At 35.0% G+C, this 24719-nt stretch overlaps 1 protein-coding gene across 4 annotated transcripts in view; it reads right to left on the reverse strand.

Moving 5' to 3' along the window:
- The window catches only part of LOC127861904 (golgin subfamily A member 6-like protein 22), a 146943-nt gene that overhangs the window by 44747 nt on the left and 77477 nt on the right, over nt 1-24719 (reverse strand). For 3 of the 4 annotated variants that reach the window (XM_052400644.1, XM_052400638.1, XM_052400630.1), the window contains 6 exons: nt 19973-20165; nt 19081-19206; nt 12389-12501; nt 11382-11553; nt 10813-10977; nt 8854-8979 (listed from right to left, as the gene is read on the reverse strand). In XM_052400644.1, the coding sequence (XP_052256604.1) occupies nt 8854-8979; nt 10813-10977; nt 11382-11553; nt 12389-12501; nt 19081-19206; nt 19973-20165 (895 nt within the window). The remainder of the gene's footprint in view (nt 1-8853; nt 8980-10812; nt 10978-11381; nt 11554-12388; nt 12502-19080; nt 19207-19972; nt 20166-24719) is intronic. The other variant, XM_052400652.1, reaches the window with a different exon arrangement.

The following is a 24719-nucleotide window of genomic DNA, read 5'->3' on the forward strand; positions in this document are numbered from 1 at the left end:
TCAAACTTGATCTGCGTGTAAGTGTTGTTCACGCTTTTTCCATATAATATACTTAGAATGAAAAAAGTGTACTATTTTTAGTAACAGTGACCCCTACATGCCATATGTCACGATATTGCAGAAATTGTCCTAGTTTCGTGAGGTCTGTCATCTACATGCCATATGTCACGATATTGCAGAAATTGTCCTAGTTTCGTGAGGTCTGTCATCTACATGCCATATGTCACGATATTGCAGAAATTGTCCTAGTTTCGTGAGGTCTGTCATCTACATGCCATATGTCACGATATTGCAGGAATTGTCCTAGTTTCGTGAGGTCTGTCATCTACATGCCATATGTCACGATATTGCAGGAATTGTCCTAGTTTCGTGAGGTCTGTCATGGCGTCCTGCTGGTTTCGTGAGGTCTGTCATGGCGTCCTGCTGAGATGCAATTTGTCCTGGTCAATCAAAATTATTTATCCATTTTATCACATGCCATACCCTGTTTCCCATGTAATATAATTATTACAAATATTTTTATCTTACACATGTTTAATATACTTTTTAAGCGATTTCATTGGCTTAGTATTCGTTTCATTGACCAATCGCATTTTTGTTATTTTGCTGAAATGACGTTGCAACATCCAATGATATCATGAAATGTAAACAACATTCAGGATTTATTTTTATGTTTGTGTAAATATTTATTTAATTTGCTCATTTAAAAGCATGTAATAAAAAAGATCTGAAACTCGTTGTCATTTCATACCATATTTTATTAAACTCGTCCAGGAAATTCGTTAGTAAGCTCGCCAAAGGCTCTCTTACTTACAAACTTCCTGAACTCGTTTAATAAAATATGGTATGATATGACAACTCGTGCCAGATCTTATATATACAGCAATGTCTGACCAGTTCACAATATTTCAGTCCTGTTAACAAAATAACCCAATGGAAGTAGTTGTAAATATTAAATTGAGACCCTTGTGAGAACTAAAGATGGCCTGTTGTCTTTTTTTCTGCAGAAATTGAATTGACAATGATTGAAATGTTCCTGTCTAATGTCAAATATTTCACTGGATATTCAGATACTTCTCATTTTGGCCTGCATAAATTATGGCATAATTTGTGACTCCAACCTTGGCCTGACCGGCAACAAATGTAATCACAATCTCATAACATGAGTCTTGTAATCAGGATTTTCAAATTCATATTATAAATCCTAGTTTAAAATCATGGTGCCTATACCACGTGACCTTTTCGGATCTGTGTTGGGAGAATAAAGCGCGACCCAGTTAACATTTTTAAGGATCTCTTTTTAAATGTTTCACCATTTTTAATGGGATAAAGTGGAGAGCCCGCTCATTCGTAAGAGTTTTCTATAGGTATCATGATCTTTTTAAACAAATAAGTATTTTTTCAGTACAGTGCAACCACGCGTTTGAACCGTTAGAAAAATGTCAGATCAGTGTGGGGACTTCATATTACAAACACGCAGTTGCACTTTACTAAAAAAAAACTTATTTGTTTAAAAGATCATGATACCTATAGAAAACTCTAAAAATAAGTGGGCTCTCCACTTTATCCCATTTAAAATGGTGAAATATTTTAAAAGATTTAAAAAAAATGTTAACTTGGTCGCGCTTTATTCTCCCAACACAAATCTTAAAAAGTCCCGTGGTATATAGGCACCGTGAAAATGTTTATAGTTAAATAAACAATCGTATTGTTCCTTTCTATGCTCATCAGTAGCAAGCAATTATTCTAAAATATATAAATGCTGTAATATAGCATTCTATGTAACTATTGTGTACATGTAAATTATGAAAAAAAGGAAAACAAAACATAAATAAATAAAAATTACAGAGAAAAATGCAAAATGTGTAAAATATTTTCTGAAGTTAGTTCTAAAATATATCTTTTTGTCCCAACCAAGTCTTAATATGCAGTTATTTTTAAAAGCAACATTTTTTAAAAAGGAATTCTTATTTACAATTTTTACTAGAAGGTGAAAGCAAACTGAAAGCAAACTGATAATGAATAATGTACATGTATCGTCTTATTACATAATGCTACGTTAGATTGACATATGGGCCGTGCTCTGTGAAAAAGGCGTTTAATGCATGTGCAAAACGTGTCATCCTAGATTAGCCTGTGCAGTCCCCACAGGCTAATCAGGGATGACACTTTCCACTTTTCTTTCACAGAAAATCTTTTCTTAACAAATATCCAGCTTAGGCAGAAAGTGTTGTCCCTGATTAGCCTGTGCAGATTGCACAGGCTAATCTGTTAGAACATTGTACACACATGCATTACACTCCTTTTTCACAGAGCACAGCACTTTTTTTATATCCCTGTAGACCCTGATTATTTTCTTCACTCTGAAATCATCTTACTTCAAAACATTATAAAACTCTCAATAATTTATTTGCTTCTTTTTCTGATATCCAGGGAAATCACATTCACATTGAATCTAAGACAAGGGACAAAATTGTCACAAAACCAGGTTTTCATTGTGAAAATAAAATCTGATAAAGGGAGAAAACTCAAACTGAACTTTTGAAATGAACAAACAAAATTAACCCCCTTTGTAAGTTTGTTTAAAAAAAATAAATATTTTTAGTCGTGGCGACCTTGACATTGGAGATATTGATGTGATTCTTTCGTGCGACACACCATCCCATGCCAAATGATTTTAAAATCTCACAATGAATGACATAGTTATGGCCAGGACAAGCTCATTTATGGCCATTTTTGACCTTTGAACTCAAAGTGTGACCTTGACCTTGGAGAAATCGACGTATTTATTTCGCGCGACACACCGTCCAATGATAGTGAACAAATGTGCCAAATGATTTTAAAATCTGACAATGAACGACATAGTTATGGCCCTGACAAGCTTGTTCCGCCCGCCCGCCAGCCCGCCAGCCAGCCAGCCAGCCGGCCCGCATTCACCAATCTAATAACCAGTTTTTCCCTTCGGAAAACCTGGTTAAAAACCTGGTTAAAAAGGATGCAAGCCAGTAATCTTAATTAGCAAGTTAATTAATGTAAACTAAAATACAAAGAAACAGTTCTTATTTAAAAAAAACACAAGAGTGCCTTAATGACTTTGTATTGCTCACCTGAAAGAGTTCCTATTAACATATGGCAATCACTGTAAAACCATGAGTCTTCGTGGACACAAAATGTAATGTAATTCCAAAACATACGATGTTGTGGGACGTAAAATAGGTACATTTCCAATTTGATAGTAAAACAAGGGACAAAATTGTCACAAAAACAGGTTTTCAATTTGAAAATAAAGTCTGATAAAGGGAGACAACTCAAACTGAAGTGATTGTTTATAATTAACCCCTTTGTTTCAAAATAAATCTATTTTTAGTCATGGCGACCTTGACCTTTGAGATATTGATGTAATTCTTTAAAAAGTGGATCCCTAATGTTAAAATATATCTGTGTTAAATATCAGAGGTCAGCTACAACAATTTGGAAATAAGATTGCAAATAGGAAAAAATTGAAATTAGTCATAAAGTTTAATCATTTGTCTATAAGTAATCAAATCAGCAAGCAATTATACGAGTTCTAGTGTTATAGAATTGCAAAAGTTTAGACAAGACAAAAGACAAATGTCATTATTTAAATATCCAGCCCTAAGTGTTATGGATAACATTTAAATCAAGCAGTGCATTCCATGACTGACAACAATTGACCACAAAAGCTCGCTATTGAGTATTTAATGCACAAGGGAGGTAATACAGAAGCCACTGACATTACAATTACAGGACTTTCGTTAGCTCACTTACCAGAGAGGTGTTGCTCTTTAAAGAAAACAAATATTATTATTTTCCTAATCTCCTTTACATTTCACACAAGGTAGTTAATATTCTAACTTTTGCTTGACTGATATAGAGGTTTGGCAATAAATTTATTATTTTGCCCATCAATGTCAAAGTATAACCTTGACTTTTCAGGTAGCCATGATCCGCACCAGGTCAAAATAGCTTAAGGCATTTTATTAGACTAGTTATTTCATAATCCTTTAATGCATCCTTTCATGCATGTCCAAATAAGAGCTCCGCGATATCCCCCAAAACAGGGCCTTGACACAGTGATTGCGGAGTTACCATGAAAATTGTGCGCAGTCAATGCATCTGCAAAAAATCAGGCAAATTGGCCAATTGGTCAATCCCCTCACGAGTTATCAATCAACATGATTTTCACATTAATTGTCACAGTGACTTTGACAACTGACCTAAATTTCATTGAGGATTATTTTTCAAGGTCAGTGCATCTGCAATGACTGAGGCCCATCACTTAATCATTTGTTGACATATCAAACAGAAACCAATTTAACACCTAATGTCACAGTGACCTTGACCTTTGAACTAGTGACCCCAATTTCAATAGGGTCATCTTCTGTCCAAGGCCAATGCACATGTGAAGTATCAAGTCAAACAGTCAATTTGGACATGCTATTGACTTGAAACTATTTTCTTACTTATTATGACAGTGACCTTGACCTTTGACCTCGTAACCCGAATTTCACAAGGGGCCATCTTCTGTCCAATTCCAATGCACATGAGAAGTATCAAGCCAATGTGTCGCTCTGTTCACAAGTTATTGATCGGAACAATTTTCAATCTTAGTGAGACAGTGACCTTTGACCTAGTGACCCCAATTTTAAAAAAAGGGGTCATCTACTAGCAAAGGTCAATGCACATGGGAAGTATGAAGCCAAATGGTCAACCCATTCAAAAATAATTGATCGGAAACGAGCTGGTCTACCAACAGAATGACAGACCGACCGACATCCGGCAAAACAATATACCACCTCTTCTTTGAAGGGGGCATAATAAAGATGTATTTTGTCAGGTGGCCATCTTGAAGCTGATAAACTAACAAATGTTGTCACTTCTTTCAAATATGACAAGAGCTTGTCACAGTAGTGCCAAATCCCCGCCGAAATGTGTTTGCTTGTATGACAACATTTGTTTTAGAGAGTAGAATAGTATTTGTAAAAACAAATAAAGGGAGATAATTCATTATTCTCCGGACAAAAATTTACTTTGAAATTAAATAAAGGGATATAATTCAAACACTAAGGAAGATAGAGTTATGGTTCTTAGTAGGGATGTCAACGAATATCCGAATATCCGAATATTCGGTCCCGGACCGAATATTCGGATACAGTTTTCCGAATCGAATATTCGGAAGAAAAAATACAAAAATCGAGTAATTTCAAAGACTTTGTATCCGTGAAATTTGCTTCAAACTTTGTAAAAAAGTTGTTCCTCGTGTCATAATGTTTATTCCTGCTACGCGCGATAATGCGTCGCTATGGTGATGACAGTATACCGGTCATAAATCCCGCTAATTGCCTAACAAAGATAGACACTTTGTGTCAAAATTATGATAGGTGCAAATCGCGTCGGCAATCAAAACACCGACCTGCACTTGATCCAATGACTCGAATTACATTTAAAATTAGCAAAGATAAAATGAGTAAAGGAAAAGCCAACTTGGTGTAAAAAACAAATAAGACCGTATGGCATATAAACCACCGACCCGTCACGATCTAATAACTCAAATTACATTTAAAATGATCAAAGATTAAATGAGTTAAAGAAGAGCCGGCTTTGTGTGAAAAACAAAAAAGATCGTATGGTTATAATCACGTTGTCCAATCAAAAAAGCTTTTAGAAAATAATTTACTCAACCTCTAATGAGTATTTGCGTATCGTATGGTCCAAACTTTAATTAATTACTCAATATTCAATCAGGTATTATACTTAAAGAAATGTTTTTGGTAGTTCGCCCTCATTTAATTGAAAGTATTATAATTGCTACACGCATAAAGTAAATCTCTGTCCAAGCAAAATTCCACCTACGCCTTCCGCTGCTTGGAAGTATTTCACGACATCATCCGATAAGAAGTCGCCGATCCAAGTGACTTTTAAACGTGGCAACTTTAAAAGACTGACTGTTTAGTCTGTTAAACAGGTTCAAAGTGTGTTGTGGCTATGTACATAATTCGTTTAAGTTCTGTTTTGTCATGTAATTATTTTGTCGTCATGTAATATTATGTTTCTCGTTCTATTGTTGATGTACAATATTAATAGTTTAAAAACAGTTTTTGTCATTCAATTTTAACAATAAAAAGTAATCAACAAAATCAGCTTCGAATTATCGACGGCAACGCTGTGTCAATATTTATTCACTTCCGGTGCACTTCCGGTAAAACGAAAGTAGAATTCATGGAGTAATGGTACGGTAAACAAAGTTGACTTTTTTTCCAACAGATGTTGACCGAATATCCGAATATTCGTTCGGAAGGATGACCGAATATTCGAATACCAAAATCGGTATTCGTTGCCATCCCTAGTTCTTAGTCACTGCACTTCTCCTACTTGCCATCTGTTTAAGTTTGAAGTTTCAAGTAAATCCCTTCAGTAGATTTAGAGTTATGCTCCGGACAAAAATTTACTTTAAAATTATATAAAAGGGGAGATAATTAAAAAACTAAGGTAGATAGAGTTATGGTTCTTGGTCACTGCACTTCTCCTAGTTGCCAAAATTATGTTTATATTTCAAGTTTTAAGTAAATCCCTTTAGTAGATTTAGAGTTATGCACTGGACAAAATTTTCTTTAAAGTTATATAAAAGGGGAGATAATTCAAAAATTAAGGTAGATAGAGTTATGGTTCTTAGTCACTGCACTTTTCCTACTTGCCATCTGTTTATATTTCAAGTTTTAAGGAAATCCCTTCAGTAGATTTAGAGTTATGCTCCGGACAAAAATTTACTTTAAAATTATATAAAAGAGGAGATAATTCAAAAACTAAGGTAGATAGAGTTATGGTTCTTGGTCAGTGCACTTCTCCTAGTTGCCATCTGTTTATATTTCAAGTTTCAAGTAAATCCCTTCAGTAGATTTAGAGTAATGCTTTGGACAAAAATTTACTTTAAAATTATATAAAAGGGGAGATAATTCAAACACTAAGGTAGATAGAGTTGTGGTTCTTGGTCACTGCACTTCTCCTAGTTGCCATCTGTTTATATTTCAAGTTTCAAGTAAATCCTGCAGTAGATTTAGAGTTATGCTCCGGACAAAAGTTTACTTTAAAATCATATAAAAGGGGAGATAATTCAAAAACTAAGGTAGATAGAGTTGTGGTTCTTGGTCACTGCACTTCTTCTAGTTGCCATCTGTTTATATTTCAAATTTCAAGTAAATCTTTTTAGTATATTTAGAGTTATGCTCCAGACAAAAATTTACTTTAAAGTTATATAAAAGGGGAGATAATTCAAAAACTAAGGTAGATAGAGTTATGGTTCTTGGTCACTGCACTTCTCCTAGTTGCCATCTGTTTATATTCTAAGTTTAAAGTAAATCCATTAAATAGATTTGGAGTTATGCTCCGGACAAAGTTTCAGCCGGACGGACAGACGGACGTACGGACAGACGGACAGGACCAATTACTATATCCTCTCCAAAAAAAATTTCCGCGGGGATAAAAAGCCAAATTTAAAGTAAGCTCAACAGAGCTGTAACCAATATCCCTTTGAACTTCAAGTGGCAAACCTTGCCTGTAAGGTAACATGTGGGAAATTCACATTTATCTACTTGCATGGAAAGATATTTTTGCACATAATCATCTCAATGACACGATATGCTGACCAAATTTTATTAAAACCACTCAATATCCAGTGTAGATATGGAGCAGACACAAAAGGGTGACACAAATATTTGACCTGTAAGTGTGACATCGTGTATCTAGGAGATAAGTGACAAGTATCAATTAAATGAGATATGTTATTGTTGCATGCAAATGGTAACGTGAATTTGATTTCCATGCCAATCTTAACTTGACATTAATAAGTACAAAAAGGGGCATTCTTCTAAATAATATGAAGCAGACCACAAAATGGAGGGGAAAACATAAATTTTCCAATTGTGGTCTTGACTTAAATCACCTGTCAATGACTACTACTTTTTGCTTATAAACTAATTTATCTAAACATTTGAGCAAAATTTAGTTTCCTTAAAATTTGTAAAAGTGTATAGGAGACCTTGGGCAGACAAGAAACATCTTAATTTAAAACTGACAGACAGACAAGTGGTTATTTTATTTATTCGCCTTTCAAAAAGTTTTTGAAATTAAAAGCCCTGTCTTATAAAAGATTGTAGAATCACATTTTTCATCACTTTATTTATTTTTTCCATTATATTTATAAGAATGTTTTGATTAACAATAATGAAATTCAAAACAATGTATTACCGGTAATTATGGACCAAATCGGCAAAGTTGATTTCACACATTTTAATCCCTTTTGTCAAAACACCGCAGACCGCGTTTCCACACAATAGGTCAGTAGACGTGCTAAATGTATGTCATTACTAAATTTTTAGTTCTTGTTGGAGCTTATAAGAAATCATGTTTGTTCTAAAATTGGATGATAATTAAAATTTGTCATACAATATGTAATAAGATTGGAATGTTATGAATACAGGGTACAATGTAAATACAATTACATAATCTGACCAATATAATTATGAATGATAATAATAGCCTAATTCTGGGAATACAGGGCTTAATGCATGTACATATGGTGCAGTCCCATATGGTGCAGTCCCATATGGTGCAGTCCCATATGGTGCAGTCTGCACAGGCTAATCCGGGATTGTAGTTTCCACCTAAACTGGTATTTGGTTAAGAAGAGACTTCCTTCACCCGAGAAACACCTTAAAAGCCGATGGAAAGTTTCATCCCTGATCAGCCCTTTTATAATTATCAAATTCTACCTTGTAATATGTAGGGCATAAAATAAAGTCTAATTTTTGTTTTTGGTGGCCATGCATTAACTACCTGGATGAGTTCATTCTTCTCTCTCTCCATCAGCTTGAAACTGACTTCCATCTTCTGGAGTCGTTTTGCCAGGTCTTCCTTCTCTGTTTGTGTCTGTTCCAAATTACTTGCCATATTTTCAAGCTCCTGAAAATACATGTACCGTATTTTTCGGGGTATATGTCGCACCGGAATGTAAGACGCATCCCCTATTTTTTTTACCTTTTTCGAATCTTGTCCACATATAAGACACATCGGCGTATACAACGCACATATTCCATGATGAAATAATCCCAAATATGCATATAAAATGTTCATCCATTAAAATTTGAATACTCTTTAATGCTTGATTTTAGATCGAAGATACCTAGTCAAAGTGATTGCGGTCATTCGTGACCTCACATTTTTCATCACTTTATTTATTTTTTCCATTATATTTATAAGAATGTATTGATTAACATTCAAAACAATGTATTACTGGTAATTATTGACCAAATAGGTAGAGTTGAATTCACACATTTTAATCCCTTTTGACAAAACACCGCAGACCGCATTTCCACACAATAGGTCAGTAGACCTGCTAAGCGTATTTTCATAACGCCAAACACTTAATCCAGTTTTGTCCAGATGTTGTCTTTATAATCAATATACAGTACAATAACTGTTTCAATAATTACTCAACTAAAAGAAGACTGTAACAATGAAGATAGCGCGTGTTTGATTTGAAATTAAATTAGAGAAAATGTCAAATTATTTGCGATGTTATTCGCGATATAATTGTTTTTAAAAATACCAAAGAAACTTTTAACCGTAATCAACAGAACTCAATCTTCTCTGCGCTACAAAGTTTGTATCCAAAAATCAATACACACAGGCTTTTCATGCATATAGCATGACGTTGTACATTGCCAGATAATTTTTGCGCGATTTTGTCAGGACAATGGAATCAACAGGAAATATATATGATGACTGTGTATTGGAAGTAAGCATTTGTAAACGTCGTGTTAACATAAAAAATCGGAAGTGTGTTTCGGATTACAAATTAATATTCTCATTTGGTAATTTAACAAAACATTATATTTGTGTTATATTTGTAATGAATTCAATATTAATTTGTTGAAACGCTTTACGTGTCGAAAAAAAATGTTTTGATAATATTACGCACGAATAGCACAATGTCCAGGAGGAAAACACCCATTGTCAATCATCAGTCTCTTACGTAACCATGATTTTAATCAGAGAGAAGTACACTGTAGGGACCAATTAATGAGGTAGGTAAAACAAAGCCATAAAACTGCAATAAAGACCTGAAATTATCGATTTATAATGACATGGGGTTATTCACGCATGTCTGATTCACAACTTTTCCTCATCTAGCCGTAAAACACGAATTGTTTAAACCATTACAGGTATTGCGATGAGTTTAATAGTGATTAGAGAAGTTTTAAAAAATGGTTTGACCGAAAGCTACAAAGTAAAATTGGTCTTCTTCAACTGATTGATTTCCGTGTAAAATACAGTTGTTAAAAGAAAATAGCAATAAAATTACCGGTAATGATTGGCAACTCGCGCATTTTTTGCAAATCAGAATAAAAAAAATTATAACATGTTTTTCTTGTTTTTTTTGTCCGTAAATAAGACGCTTCAGAAAATAAGTCGCAGGTAACTTTTGTCTGTAAAAAAATCGCGTCTTATACCCTGAAAAATACGGTATACATTTTTGTGAAATATTATTCAAGTGTATCCTCATGTTCCACCAATATTACTTCTATCATCCTCATCACATCCTCATCATCATTATCATCATGTTCATGATCACCACCACCACCACCATCATCATCAAGATAACCACTAAGCCATAATCAATCAATGAGTCAATCAATCATGAAGGGAGACCACTCTGATGACCCAATACCTCCTGGAGCTATTCAACAATGAGTCAATCAATCATGAAGGGAGACCACTCTGACGACCCAATACCTCCTGAAGCTCTTCAATCCTCCCACGTGCTTTCTTCTGCTCATTGAAGAGTTCTTGTTTTGAGGTTTCCAGCTGTTGAATCACCTCGTCCCTCTCCGCATGCACCGCGTCCAAGTTACGCAGACGACTCTTCATTTTCTCATTCTCAGAGATTATCTGTACTGCCTGTGATTAAAAAAGGAAATTGTTTTGATGCATATTTTGACTGATTCTCAAGGTGGCGTACCCAGTATTGTCCTGTCTTGCAAAGAAAAAAGACAGTGTTAATAAGTGTTTTGTCTGAACCAAATCCCATTATCTTATCATGTAAAAACGGATGGTTTACATGATGTTAATCAGTTATGCAGTTAAAAGTGGTAATTTACAGGTGAACTGTAAGTGCAAAATTAATTCTAATTAAATGCCAACGCCAAATTAAACTGACACCAAACTGTCATGCATTAAATTGCAAAAGATTCAGTTACATGTATGCTTAAAAATATATAATTTAATAGGAATTTCTTAAAGTATGTTCATGTTAGTAATTCTCGACTAAAATACAAATGAAGATTTTTTTGTAAATAATTCACCTCTTCCTTTGTAAAGCCGATATCATCAAAGTGTTTCATCTCTTCACGTCTTCTCGTTGCCATAGTTTCCAGTCTCTTGGATTCCTCCTGTTTAAGGCAGAGTTCATTGGATATCCGAGCCAACTCCTTTGTTGAGTTCTCACGTTTGTATTCAGACAACATTAGCTGGGTCCTGCAGTTTAAAGTTTTTTGTGAAAAGAATTTTGGATTATCTTTGATTCCTAAACATTCTAGACAGAAACTATACTTCATGAAAATAGCTACAACCATATGTTAATTAATAAAAGTGCAGCAGTCTATAACAATAAGAAACAAGAGATTGCCAAGCAATATGGTCCCCTACCGGCTCCACCATTGTCAGAAATTCCACGATTGTCAGATTTTTTTTTGATTTTTTTATATATTTGTTGCCATAGCAACCAGAATTTTTGATGTAGGAAAAAATTAAATAACGTGCATAATGTCCATATTGCCATCTATCCATGTTTCAAGTTTCATGAAAAAATATGAAGAACTTTTAAAGTTATTGCAGGATCCAGAAAACCACCATTTTCAGCAGTATTTCTAGTCTATTTGTTGCCATACATTGTAGCAACCAGAATTTTAGATGTAGGAACAAAATGAAATGATGTGCATATTAAATGTCCATATTGCCATCTATCCATGTTTTAAGTTTCATGAAAAAATATTAAGAACTTGTAAAGTTATCGCAGGATCCAGCAAAAGTGTGACAGACAGACTGACGGACGGACTGACTGACGGAGCCCAAACCATAAGTCATCCGGTGAAACCGGTAGGGGACAACAAGACATGCTATTGGAAAACCAGGCTGAATGTAGTCTATGTAAAGTAGAGTCCCAGATTATTATGTGCTGTCTGCACTAAGGCTAATCAGTTATGTGCTGTCTGCACTAAGGCTAATCAGGGACAACACTTTCCACCTATTGAAACTTGATGATTTTTATAATCAAAATCACTGGTATTATGACACTTAAAGAACGGCTTACCTGGCATCCTCGTATTGTGCCTGGATATTTTTCAAGTCTTTTCTCGCCTCTAACAATGCCGCCTGTGTGACGTCCAATGCACTCTGTGTAGCGCGGAGTTCAGCATTTTTTTCCTGAAATAAAATGCTTAATTTACCTTGTTACATAGTTTTGGCTAAATTAAGCAAAATATTTCAAATATATCATTCAATAGTCAGTTATTAATCTGTAAATAAACCTTATTTTATTTTAGCAAAACTATTTTGATTATTACATTACCAGAATAATTGTTTAACCCTTTGCATGCTGGGAAATTTGTCGTCTGCTAAAATGTTGTCTGCTGAATTTCTAAAATTAGCATTTTCTTCTATTTTTTTCAAAGAATACTATCAGAATAGCAAACAGTTTGGATCCTGATGAGACGCTACGTTCTGTGGCGTCTCATCTGGATCCAAACTGTTTGCAAAGGCCTTCAAAATTCTGTTCCCGCACTGAAAGTGTTAACTACTTTGTGATATTTGTTTGCAGTTGCAAATCATCTCGTTTTTTATTTAAATTGGCAACTAGCTTCATTTCCATGAAATGCATCCACAACTTGGGGAATTTAATGGAACCTGCCATAATCCTTAGTACTTAATGAAGTCAATTTTGATAACCATTGCAGCTCATTAGTTCATTTTCCATGGGGCCTGAATAGTTATGAGGACATATACTTGCTAAAACCAGAACGTGGTGAATTTAATTTAACTTTCCATAATCCTTTGTGCTTAATGAAGTCAATTTTTATAACCAATGTAAATGAAAAAATGCCACTTGGAGTGGATGCAAACACTACGGGTGGTACAACAGAAATGGTACATACTTACTACCTAACATAAAGTAATGTATACTTGAAAGATTGATAGCTTCTATCAAAACATTTTCTGTATTTCTAAAAGAAACATAATCCTCATTTCTAGCTATATAATGTTTTAACAAATAATTTTGACAATTTAAAATGCAATATTATTTAAGCCTTGTAAAAAATCATTCTGTTTAAGCACATTTGCAATTTCAACAACAAAAATCTCAAAACCAATGATTTTATCCAGACGGAAGTAAAACGTAGACACAAAAATGTTTATTAATCCATTTTAAGTTTAAACAATATCATATTATTGGTAGAATACTGGTTAATTGGGTATTTTGGATTAGATGTTTACAATGTGATCATGGCATCTAATACTAAACAAACAAAAATAAGTAAAACAATATTGTGCCCAGATAGAGCTAAGGCCTTATTTTGCATAATGCCTCATTTTTAGGATAATATTCGACACACAGTAAAAGCCAGTGAAGTCTTTTTAACAGTTTAAAAACATTTCAAGAGTTATGATGTTTAAAATTAATGACATGAAGTTACACAAATTGTCATTTATTCTAATTTGACATATATGATGCCATATGATCCCTATAAGTCTGTGTAATAAAGCCAAATAATCTTGACAAAGTATTTTGTTAATAAGTCTTATGAATATTTTCTTAAAATAAATAAATTTGTAGGCATCTCCAAATGTACACTTGCCCCTGCGAAAATTTGTTCTAGAAATTGGAATGGTTCTGGAACTGTTCTAGAACATCAAGAACAGTTCTAGAACATTCCATATTTGCGTTCTAGAACTTATGTTCTGGAATTGTTCCAGAACAGTTTTCTAGAATAATTCCAGAACATTTGTGGAACAAGGCTTAGTTCTGAAACTGTCCCAATAATATACAAGAACATTTCAAGGACAAAATAAGTTCAAGAAATGTCTTAAAATGTTCTAAAATGTAGTTCTAGAACACATTTAGAACTCTTTAAGAACCAGTAAGTTCTACAAAAACTCTAATGGGGAATAAGAACACATATAGAACAGGTCTAGAACCAAGGTCTACAATTGTTCTACATATTTAAAATAAACTAATTCAGACAATGATAATTTGGCTTCAATCTCAAATTAGTAAGTTCTACAAAAGTTTGTATGGGGAATAAGAACACACATTGAACAGGTCTAGAACCAAGGTCTACAATTGTTCTACAATTGTTCTACATATTTAAAATAAATATGTGTAACAGGGTGATATTACCTCCCTTTAAAATGTTCTTTCTTAGATTAATTATACTTATTGTTTATATATAATGTTGGTGTGAACAATAGTATACTTATTTTCTAATTGTGTAACTATTTGGAGTATATTGTTGTACTTAAATAGAGAATAATAGGTTAGTGTTGATTATAGATCAGGTTTATCATGCGAGGCTTAGAAAACAAAAAGCACAAGCCTTGGCGAGTCCTTTTTCGTTTTCGTGCCGAGCATGATAAACCTGATCTATAATCAACACTAATCTATTATTCTATTTATCCCACTTTTTATTTTGTAAACCTTTTTATTTAAACAAAATTTTTTTGACTTGATAATTTCGCTGGATTTATGACGTCATTTCGTCGAAATATTGACGTTATTTCCTGCCGTTGATTATAGATGATATTAATGGAGCTTTAATCAACCGAAATCGCTGTAAAAGTGGGATAAATAAAGTTTATATATTTTCTTATATAAACTTTATTTAATAATTTAAGTTAAGATCAATCATTCCACCAGTTGGGCAAGGTAATCAGGTTATTCCTGATGACAAGTTCTCAGTTACAAGTTCTGAGGGGAACAATGTCCTAGAACTGTTCTAGAACATTTGTTCCAGACTTACTTAAAGCAACACTTCGGAACTGTTCTAAAACATTTCTAGAATTGTACTGGAACACACCGACTAGAACTGTTCTGTAATCATACTGAAAATCTACTAGATTTTTTTAGGAACAGTTGTTGAACGTTAAATGAGAATAATTTCTAGAACAACTGTTTTAAAACAGTTCTGGAAATTTATACAAGAACAATTCTGGAATAGTTCTAGAACAGTGGTTCAAGAATTGTTCTAGAACAAACCTTCAGACCTGTTTAAGAACTATTTGTTCTACAAATTATTCTCATTTTATGTTCAACAACTGTTCTGAATCATTCTAGACCATTTTAAGGATGATTCCAGAACACTAGTCATTTGTTCCAGTACAATTCTAGAAATTTTATAGAACAGTTCTAAAACGTTTCGCAGGGGTGGTAAGATTTAGCATGTCAGTAGTTCATGTTCAATAATAGATTCCAAAATTTGTCAGTACGAGCAGCAATTTATTCAGTCAACAGAAAAGCTGTTTAGAGGTTCTTAGATGCAAAATATAGTAAACGCTAAATTATAATGCAACAGCTACAGGTTTAATGCCTAGCATAACTTATATTGAAAACATTAACAAGAGCACCGCATAACGGGTGCCACGCTCGGCTGCGAAAGCTTGTCAGATTTTTTTTTTTTAGAGGTTACAGTGACCTTGACCTTTGAGCTAGAGACCCAAAAATGGGTGTGGCATGTAGAACTCATCGAGGTGCAGCTACAAGTCAAGCAGAAGCACTTTGATTTTAGAGCCAATGATAAAATGTCAAAATTTTAGCACAGACAGCGGACGACGAGCTTGCTATGACAATACCTCGGGTTTTCTCCGAAAACAGCCGAGCTAAAAGTACATTTAGTGCTCAGTATTAAGTCTCCAGTTATAAATAACTTAATTAGAATTGATGGCAAATAACCTTCATTCAAACTTAATACATGAATAATGTTGAAATATTGATTTATAAACATTATTACAATTATATGCTAAGAATATAATTTTAACACAGAGAGTTGCATATTCCTTCTAAAAGCTTATCTAGCTTGCCATAATATTATTCTGACACTGGCTTAAACGTATGAATACATTAAAATGAATATTTTGGCTTACAAATAGAAATCAATTTAAATAGATTAAAGGGTACTTGCTTGAGTTAATTACAGCCTCATTAAAATGGTGTCAATTTAACATGCATGAACAAAACCAATGTGAAAGGTAGGTACAATATTCGGAACTTGTGTCAAACATGCATGAACAAAACCAATCTGAAATGAAGTTACAACATTTAAAAAACCCAACTGAAATGAAGGTTAAACATTTGAAGAAACCCATCTACGATGTAAGTACGAACACTTCATAGGCCTACAACTTTAAGAATGTGGCATTTCATTTAAACACTACGTCTAGCACGATTTCTACCTTCCGCCATTTATCACTGCGATTCAGCCCAGTGGAATGAAGCGATGTCTCTGTGGCGAATTGATAGGCTCGATCAAATATGTTGATAAGAACTCCAGCGCAGGCGTTATCGGGCAATAAATCTCGCGATGGACCACTGCGGCTTAGGTAATTGCGGTGAATTACAGGTTCATGTGAATAAACATGCGCAGTCATTTAGATTTTTTTTTTCTGAATTTGTATTTAACACTTTCCAACTTAAATGCTTAGTGAAAATGGCTAAGTGCAAACACATTAAAACCAGAACAGCTCGCAAGTAACTCGCAGTCTGATCAGGTTTTATGCTGTTTTCTGCTCATCAGTATCTAAGGGTTGGAACTGAAACTGAAACCTTTAAAACTTAGACCTAGTAAGAAAGGTCTTTAATTATATTTAACTTTCTGAGGGACTACAAATGCGTGAAAATACGTATCTAAGTGGTTAAGGGTTAATACTTCATATTAAAATAGTCATTTAATGTTCAACTCTTTTATATTATATATAGATTTTACAAAAATCAAGATTGCATTTCATGCTTCATGTTTTGTTTCAATTGTTTCTGAATGAAATTTTACTTGTTTTTATTTACAGATTTTGTTTGTTAGTATTTCCAAAGTGCTTGCTCCTTAGTGTACATGTATAGCTCGCCACCAATTTCATTAAAAGATGTTGCATTTAATTTGATATCAGACTATTTTAGAGATTTCCTGTTGCTATAGTGACATGTTTTGCTTGGAATACATTGTACATGTGTAAATTCGAGACATCAGCAGCAAGTATTCAATTCAGTTATATTTTAATATCATAGTCATGCGAAAAGATCATTTGTCATGTTGGCAAGTGACTATTTATATACCTGTTTGTTTAAAACAAGTTCATTTGTTACATATGTAAACAACATATATGAAGGAATCTTAACATGATGACCACTATTGATTTCCTTATAATGAGTAAATCAATATTTATCACAATATTAATATGCATTATCATAAGTAAAACATAATGAATCTTCGCTTGGGTTGGTGTACATGAAACTCACTGTTTAACCCTTTGCATGCTGGGAAATTTGTCGTCTGCTAAAATGTCATCTGCTGAATTACTAAAATTAGCATTTTCTTCGAATTTTTTCCAAAGAATACTATCAGAATAGCAAACAGTTTGGATCCTGATGAGACGCCACGCTCTGTGGCGTCTCATCTGGATCCAAACTGTTTGCAAAGGCTTTCAAAATTCGGTTCCCGCACTGAAAGAGTTAATAAAATGTTCATGTATATAGAATAATTTATTATGTATAGTCTCTTTAAGAAATGATGATAAGAAATCGCGGTGAATTGAATGAGTTATAATATCATATCCAGCTTTTTTACAACTGTTTAACTTTTTATTTCAGTAACGACCAAGAATAAGTTTTTTGGAAAATAAGGACGTAACAACAATGATGACGAAATTTTCATTATTTATATCATAAACATTTATTAAAATACAAAATATTACAAATATGCGTTTTTAATACATGTATATATTTTTATTTTAAAATACGAATAAAATAGTTGTTTACTTAAAGAAAATGATGGAAAATTTGATGTCTACATCAGTTTACAATAGCTATTCAAAGATGGAGAAATTTATGTTCACATCCGTTTAAACATAACCTGTACAGATGGTATTTGCGTGCCTTTTCTCACTTCTGACAGTATTTTCTATTACAATCACAACAATTATTCACACTCTCATATACTTGCTAAGACGGCGATATATTTTGATAGTAGGTTAATTGGTAAATAAAGAAATTCTATCTGACATTCACAGACACTAATTACAAACCGACAGATCTTTTATACTTAATAATTCAACATTTATTACAATATTCCTGCGATTATGTTTTCCTTTAAAGTATGTGACAAAATGAACTTGTTCCTGAATAAAACAGGTATATACATAGTCACTCGCCAACACAACAACTTATTTGTTTTCATTAACATACCGGTATCACTGAATTGAATACTTACTGCTGAGGTTTCAAATGTATGTGTGACTCAATACATGTAACTATAGAAACAGGAAATCACTAAAATAGTCTGATATCAAATAACATGTTCATGTAACATGTTTATATGTAATTATTGGCAAGCTATATGTACACAAACGAGAAAGCATTTTCGAAACGTTAACAAAAACAATTCTTTAATTCAACAAAAAGTAAAACTTCATGCAGACACTATACATTTCCCTATATAAACATCGCGAACTACTGAGGTAGTGGCGGTCCAAAGCAATTACGGTGATCCAACTTTGATATCAATTTCCTGATAAAGCCCGCTGACCAAAAATTGCCCTCGGTGAGACTTTGTTTTCGGCAGATATCGTGCTAGACATAGTGTATGTATACTTGATATGGTATGTGATTTTCAATATATTTAATTGGGCCATCTTGGTTTGATACCAGTCAAATAGTGAAATTTTGCAAAGTCTAACAAATTTCAGGTAACTTTTGTAAAAGGATGCATGATTAAATGAACATGATGACTATAAGCCATTTACCTTTTCTTCATCAGACAGACTTTTGCCACCTCCACCACCACCACCACCACTACTTAAACCACCACTGCCACCACCTCCACCACGGCTGTCATGTACATTAGGCCGGTCACCTTTGTCATACAAGCTCTAAGAGAACAAAAACATACACATACTAGATTTTTATTAATTCTGGGTTTCAGACTACAGTTCAGGAAGGAACTACGGTCTAAGTGGGAGTATATTGTGCATACAAATAGTCCTCAGACAGCCATGGATATCATATTAGTTTAATCACATTTTCCGTATATTTTTTGGCAAACCCTTATATAATTCTATCCTTTGCAATATTTTGCTTCTTAAAGCAGAATAAAAACTGATAAGTTTGAAAAACATTAACAGATTAATTTGCCAGTAGGATTTGTAAATATTAGCTCTAACTACTGCCTAACACCTAAATGAAAGCACAGGCATACCTTTGGTTGACCATTCACCTCAATGAAAGCACAGGCATACCTTTGGTTGACCAGTCACCTCAATGAAAGCACAGGCATACCTTTGGTTGACTGGTCACCTCAATGAAAGCACAGGCATACCTTTGGTTGACTGGTCACCTCAATGAAAGCACAGGCATACCTTTGGTTGACTGGTCACCTCAATAAAAGCACAGGCATATCTTCGGTTGACCAGTCACCACAATGAAAGCACAGGCATACCTTTGGTTGACTGGTCACCTCAATGAAAGCACAGGCATACCTTTGGTTGACTGGTCACCTCAATGAAAGCACAGGCATACCTTTGGTTGACCAGTCACCTCAATGAAAGCACAGGAATACCTTTGGTTGACCAGTCACCTCAATGAAAGCACAGGCATATCTTTGGTTGACTGGTCACCTCAATCAAAGCACAGGCATACCTTTGGTTGACTGGTCAAGGTAAGGTACGTCCTAGTTGGTGATCGATCCCGAAGGAGTTCACGATCTGGTGAGTTGGTTTTGCTGCGCCGTTCTCGTTCCATTTCCCGGCGAATTCTGTCAGATTCCCTGACAATTTCTCTGTGTGTTTCAGCATCCCTGTCACCGGATTTCAAAAATGTTGTGTCTTGGCTCCTATTGTTATTAAGATGAGAATTATTACATTCGCTATTTCAATTTTAAAATTCGGTTTATAATGTTTTGTTTTCTTTCACTTTTCTAAATAAATATCGGCCATTGCATTTTAAAATATTAGTCTAACGCCAAATGCCGCTAGAGCAACTCCAGACCAGCCTGTACAGGTGAGCATTCTGGTAAAATGCTACCTTAACCACAATAAAGTCATGCAAGGTTTCTGGGTCTCATTAGTGTAAGGGTAGCTACCTTGACCACTATAAAGTCATGCAAGGTTTCTTGGTCTCATTAGTGTAAGGGTAGCTACCTTGACCACTATAAAGTCATGCAAGGTTTCTTGGTCTCATTAGTGTAAGGGTAACTCCCTTGACCACTATAAGTCATGCAAGGTTTCTTGGTCTCATTAGTGTAAGGGTAGCTACCTTGACCACTATAAAGTCATGCAAGGTTTCTTGGTCTCATTGGTGTAAGGGTAGCTACCTTGACCACTATAAAGTCATGCAAGGTTTCTTGGTCTCATTGGTGTAAGGGTAGCTACCTTGACCACTATAAAGTCATGCAAGGTTTCTTGGTCTCATTAGTGTAAGGGTAGCTACCTTGACCACTATAAAGTCATGCAAGGTTTCTTGGTCTCATTAGTGTAAGGGTAGCTACCGTGACCACTATAAAGTCATGCAAGGTTTCTTGGTCTCATTAGTGTAAGGGTAGCTACCTTGACCACTATAAAGTCATGCAAGGTTTCTTGGTCTCATTAGTGTAAGGGTAGCTACCTTGACCACTATAAAGTCATGCAAGGTTTCTTGGTCTCATTAGTGTAAGGGTAGCTACCTTGACCACTATACAGTCATGCAAGGTTTCTTGGTCTCATTTGTGTAAGGGTAGCTCCTGACCAGACAGAGTTTATGACAATCTGCTACACTTTTGTTTCACATTTTCAAACAAGAAACAAATGTATACATTTAGACATTTGTACAAATGACTATCAATATGAAAATTATTCTTTGTTTCATTCAGATTATGATATTGTATTTTACTTTGCACAAGTGCATATGATAACAAAAGTGACTATCAATGTGAATAACAACGTGAAGTAGAAAATAACAGAAAACAAGCATGGACTTAAATTATATACGAAGAAAAACTAGCAGAATTAACAAGATCTGCCCTTACTAATAAAGTATGCAAATAACAGGGTTTTGTACTAGTAATAAATTCCTTATCAAGGAATTCTTGTCAAATCCAGAGTTTCATTTAATCTTCTCAAATTTCAATTTATCACTGACATTTATAAATTAGCCAGTTATCATATTTTAATAACTGCAAGATGATATGGTGCCAACACTGACCTGTTTGTGAACACTTACTTATTACCAATTACCCTCCATACAAAAGTTTCAAACAATATCACCAGTTTCATTTCTGCTGGAATAAACTTGAAGGTGTGACTACAGTGACAGCTTTTGGTGTTAATAGAATAGATGAACAAATAAAAGAATAATATTCTGAGCACATTGGATGTTCATCAGTTCCACCCTGAATAGCAACTTTCAATTTGTTAAACTTTGTGACTTATATTTGAAATTTACGTAAAAATGATGTTTTTTTCTGTACCAACAAACACCACTTGAATTTATTCAAATTAAAATATACCATACAGCATAATGCCCAATATAATTTAACACTAATTGCCCACTAATTTAAGTTTAACCAATCAGATTGGCCGTTTCATCTTTACTGTTTTATCACAATAAGTACCCCTTATACTACTAGGTGCTCGGGTTCGAGCACTATCCCTGTTAGCTATGGATTCCTCGTTCGAGCCCTGTCTGAGCACTCGCCATGTAAGCCATGGATTTCAGATTTAAGCCACTATCTGAGCAATCGCCAAGTTAGCGACTTGCATCAGGTTTCGAACCCTGGTGTGAAAACAAGCCACATAGGCGACGGATTCTGGATATGAATCCAGGACTGATACCTCCCTTTTAAAACGATGGGTCTTTGGCTTTTAGCCCCAGTAAGCGACTTTGACCCCAGTCTGAGCATTCTCACCCTATGTAATGGATCCCGGTTTTAGAGGCCCTGCCTGAGCACTTACCCTGTATGCTATGGGCTCAAATCTCGGTTTAAGTACTTACCTTTTTAGCGAGCGGACCCTGATCGAAATCCTTGTCTTAGCATCAGACCCGAACAATGCGGGATTTATAGCTTACAGAGCTAGTGCTCAGACCGGCGCTTGAACCTGAACACCCATAGCTTGCAAGGCTAGCTCTCATTTCGGGACTCGAAAACAGGAAATGTTGCTTACCGAGCTAGTGCTCATTTCGGCAAGCAGTGGCTTAGAAGGCAAATATTAGTATGGTATGTTAGCGACGGCTGTTTGGTTTGAGTCCCTGTGTCAACACGTAGCTTTCGGTGCAAACACTCAGACTGAGGTTCGCAACCGGGATTCTTCCCTTACTGGGCAAGTGCTAAGACACAGGCTTGAACCCAGGATCCATAGCTTTCAAGGCTAGTACTCAGACTGGGGCTCGAACCCGATACCTGTCACTGTTGGTGCAAATTCTCACATCAAGCCGTCGCTTATAGGGTAAGTCCTCATACCTAGGCTCGATCTAGAAACCCAAATCTTTCAGGCTCGTACCGTGATTCGAACCCCTGGACCGTCGAAAACTCCCAAATAGCTTTTCGGACTACTGCTCATACGGTGATTCAAACCCAGGGACCGTCAAAAACTAAGGCATCTAGTTCTCGCCTCGTAAGCGATGGTTCCGTTCAGAGCAATAGCCCTTTACAAGAAGGGTCCCGGGTTCAAATCCAAAAACCATGGACCACTCTCTTGTGAAGCGAGTGCTTCGGAACTCGAAACCGGGATCCGACGCTTACATTGCTAGTGCTTAGACTGGGGATGGAACCCTGAACCCAGTTGCTAACAAGGCAAGTGCTCAGACAGGGGCTCAATCCCGGGATCCATAGCTTACAGGGATAGTTCTCAAATCGGCGCTTGAATATGAACACACAATAGTACGAGTATAAGGGTACTAACGGTGATAAAACGGTAAAAATGAAACGGTAAAGATGAAACGGCCTATCTGATTGGTTAAAATATGTTGTGGTCCAAACTTAGTAAGTTGTTACCACAACTTATTAAGTTGTGGTCTCAACTTAGTAACTTGCGGCCAGAAGTTATTAAGTTGAAGGAACAACTTACTATGTTGAGACCTCAACTTAATAAGTTGTAGGAACAAGCTATTAGTTGTGGCCACAAGTTACTAAGTTAAGACCTCAACATTTTATATTATTTTGATCTCTTTTTTTGCGTTAATCAATACTATAAAATGTACATCATTTAATTATTCTATAAGCAAAAGTTTACGTTTCATCAATTTACCTTAAAAATACATGGCGATATTGATACTTTAATATATTAAAATGCAGAAGTTACTTTTTTTTCAGCTTCGTCATTTTGACTTCAAGCAATTACGGTTCGTCATTACATCACTTGACTTAATTGAGCTGTTGGGATTGGTTAACTATTTTGTTGTTTTGGGGGTATATGCGCATTGATTTCCCACTTTGCACAGTATCAAAATCTCGAAATGCCAAAAATGTAGGTTCGTCATTTTAAATTGGGACCATCGATATTGTGGACTTACTATGTTTGTACTAATTTTTCATACCTCAAGTTTAACCAAATGACTAGAATAGTAAATGCAAGTACATTTTGACGGCAGAAATAAATATGAAATGAAACCATGGAGATAACTATGGAAAGAAACTACTCGGGTAACGAGAGGATGAATCAACTGACATAAGAAGGGGATGAAACCAATAAGATAACTCAAGGGAATGAAACCATTGACATATTGAAGAGGATTAAACCAAAAAGATAAAAAAAAAACAAGAGCACCGCATAACGGGTTAGAATTTTTTATTTTTTATTTTTTTTAGAGGTCACAGTGACCTTGACCTTTGACATAGTGACCCAAAAATGGGTGTGGCATGTAGAACTCATCAAGGTGCAGCTACATATGAAGTTTCAAAGTTGTAGGTTGAAGCACTTTGATTTTAGAGCCAATGTTCAAAACCTTGACAAAATGTCAAGGTTTTAGCGGACGGCGGACACGACACGACAAGCTGGCTATTAAAATACCTCGGGTTTTCTCCGAAAACAGCCAAGCTATAAAATGAGATAACTAGGGTATGATACCACTGAGACAACAAGGCGATGAAACCCCTGAGATTATAGCTAGAGGATGAAACAACTGAGATAACAAGGTGATGAAACAACTGAGATAAATAGGGGATGAAACCACTGAGATAACTAGGGGATGAAACCATTGACAGAACTAGGGAATGAAACCAGTGACATAACTAGGGGATGAAACCACTGAGATAACTAGGGGATGCAACTATTTAGATAACTAGTTGATGAAACCAATCAGAAAACAAGTGAATGAAACTTTAAGATAACTAGATGGATGAAACCATTAAGACAACAAGGGGATGAAACACATTAGATAACTATGGGATCAAACCTGACTGAGGTATCTAGGG

The sequence above is a fragment of the Dreissena polymorpha genome, chromosome 1, assembly GCF_020536995.1.
Source record: "Dreissena polymorpha isolate Duluth1 chromosome 1, UMN_Dpol_1.0, whole genome shotgun sequence".
NCBI lineage: Eukaryota > Metazoa > Mollusca > Bivalvia > Myida > Dreissenidae > Dreissena > Dreissena polymorpha.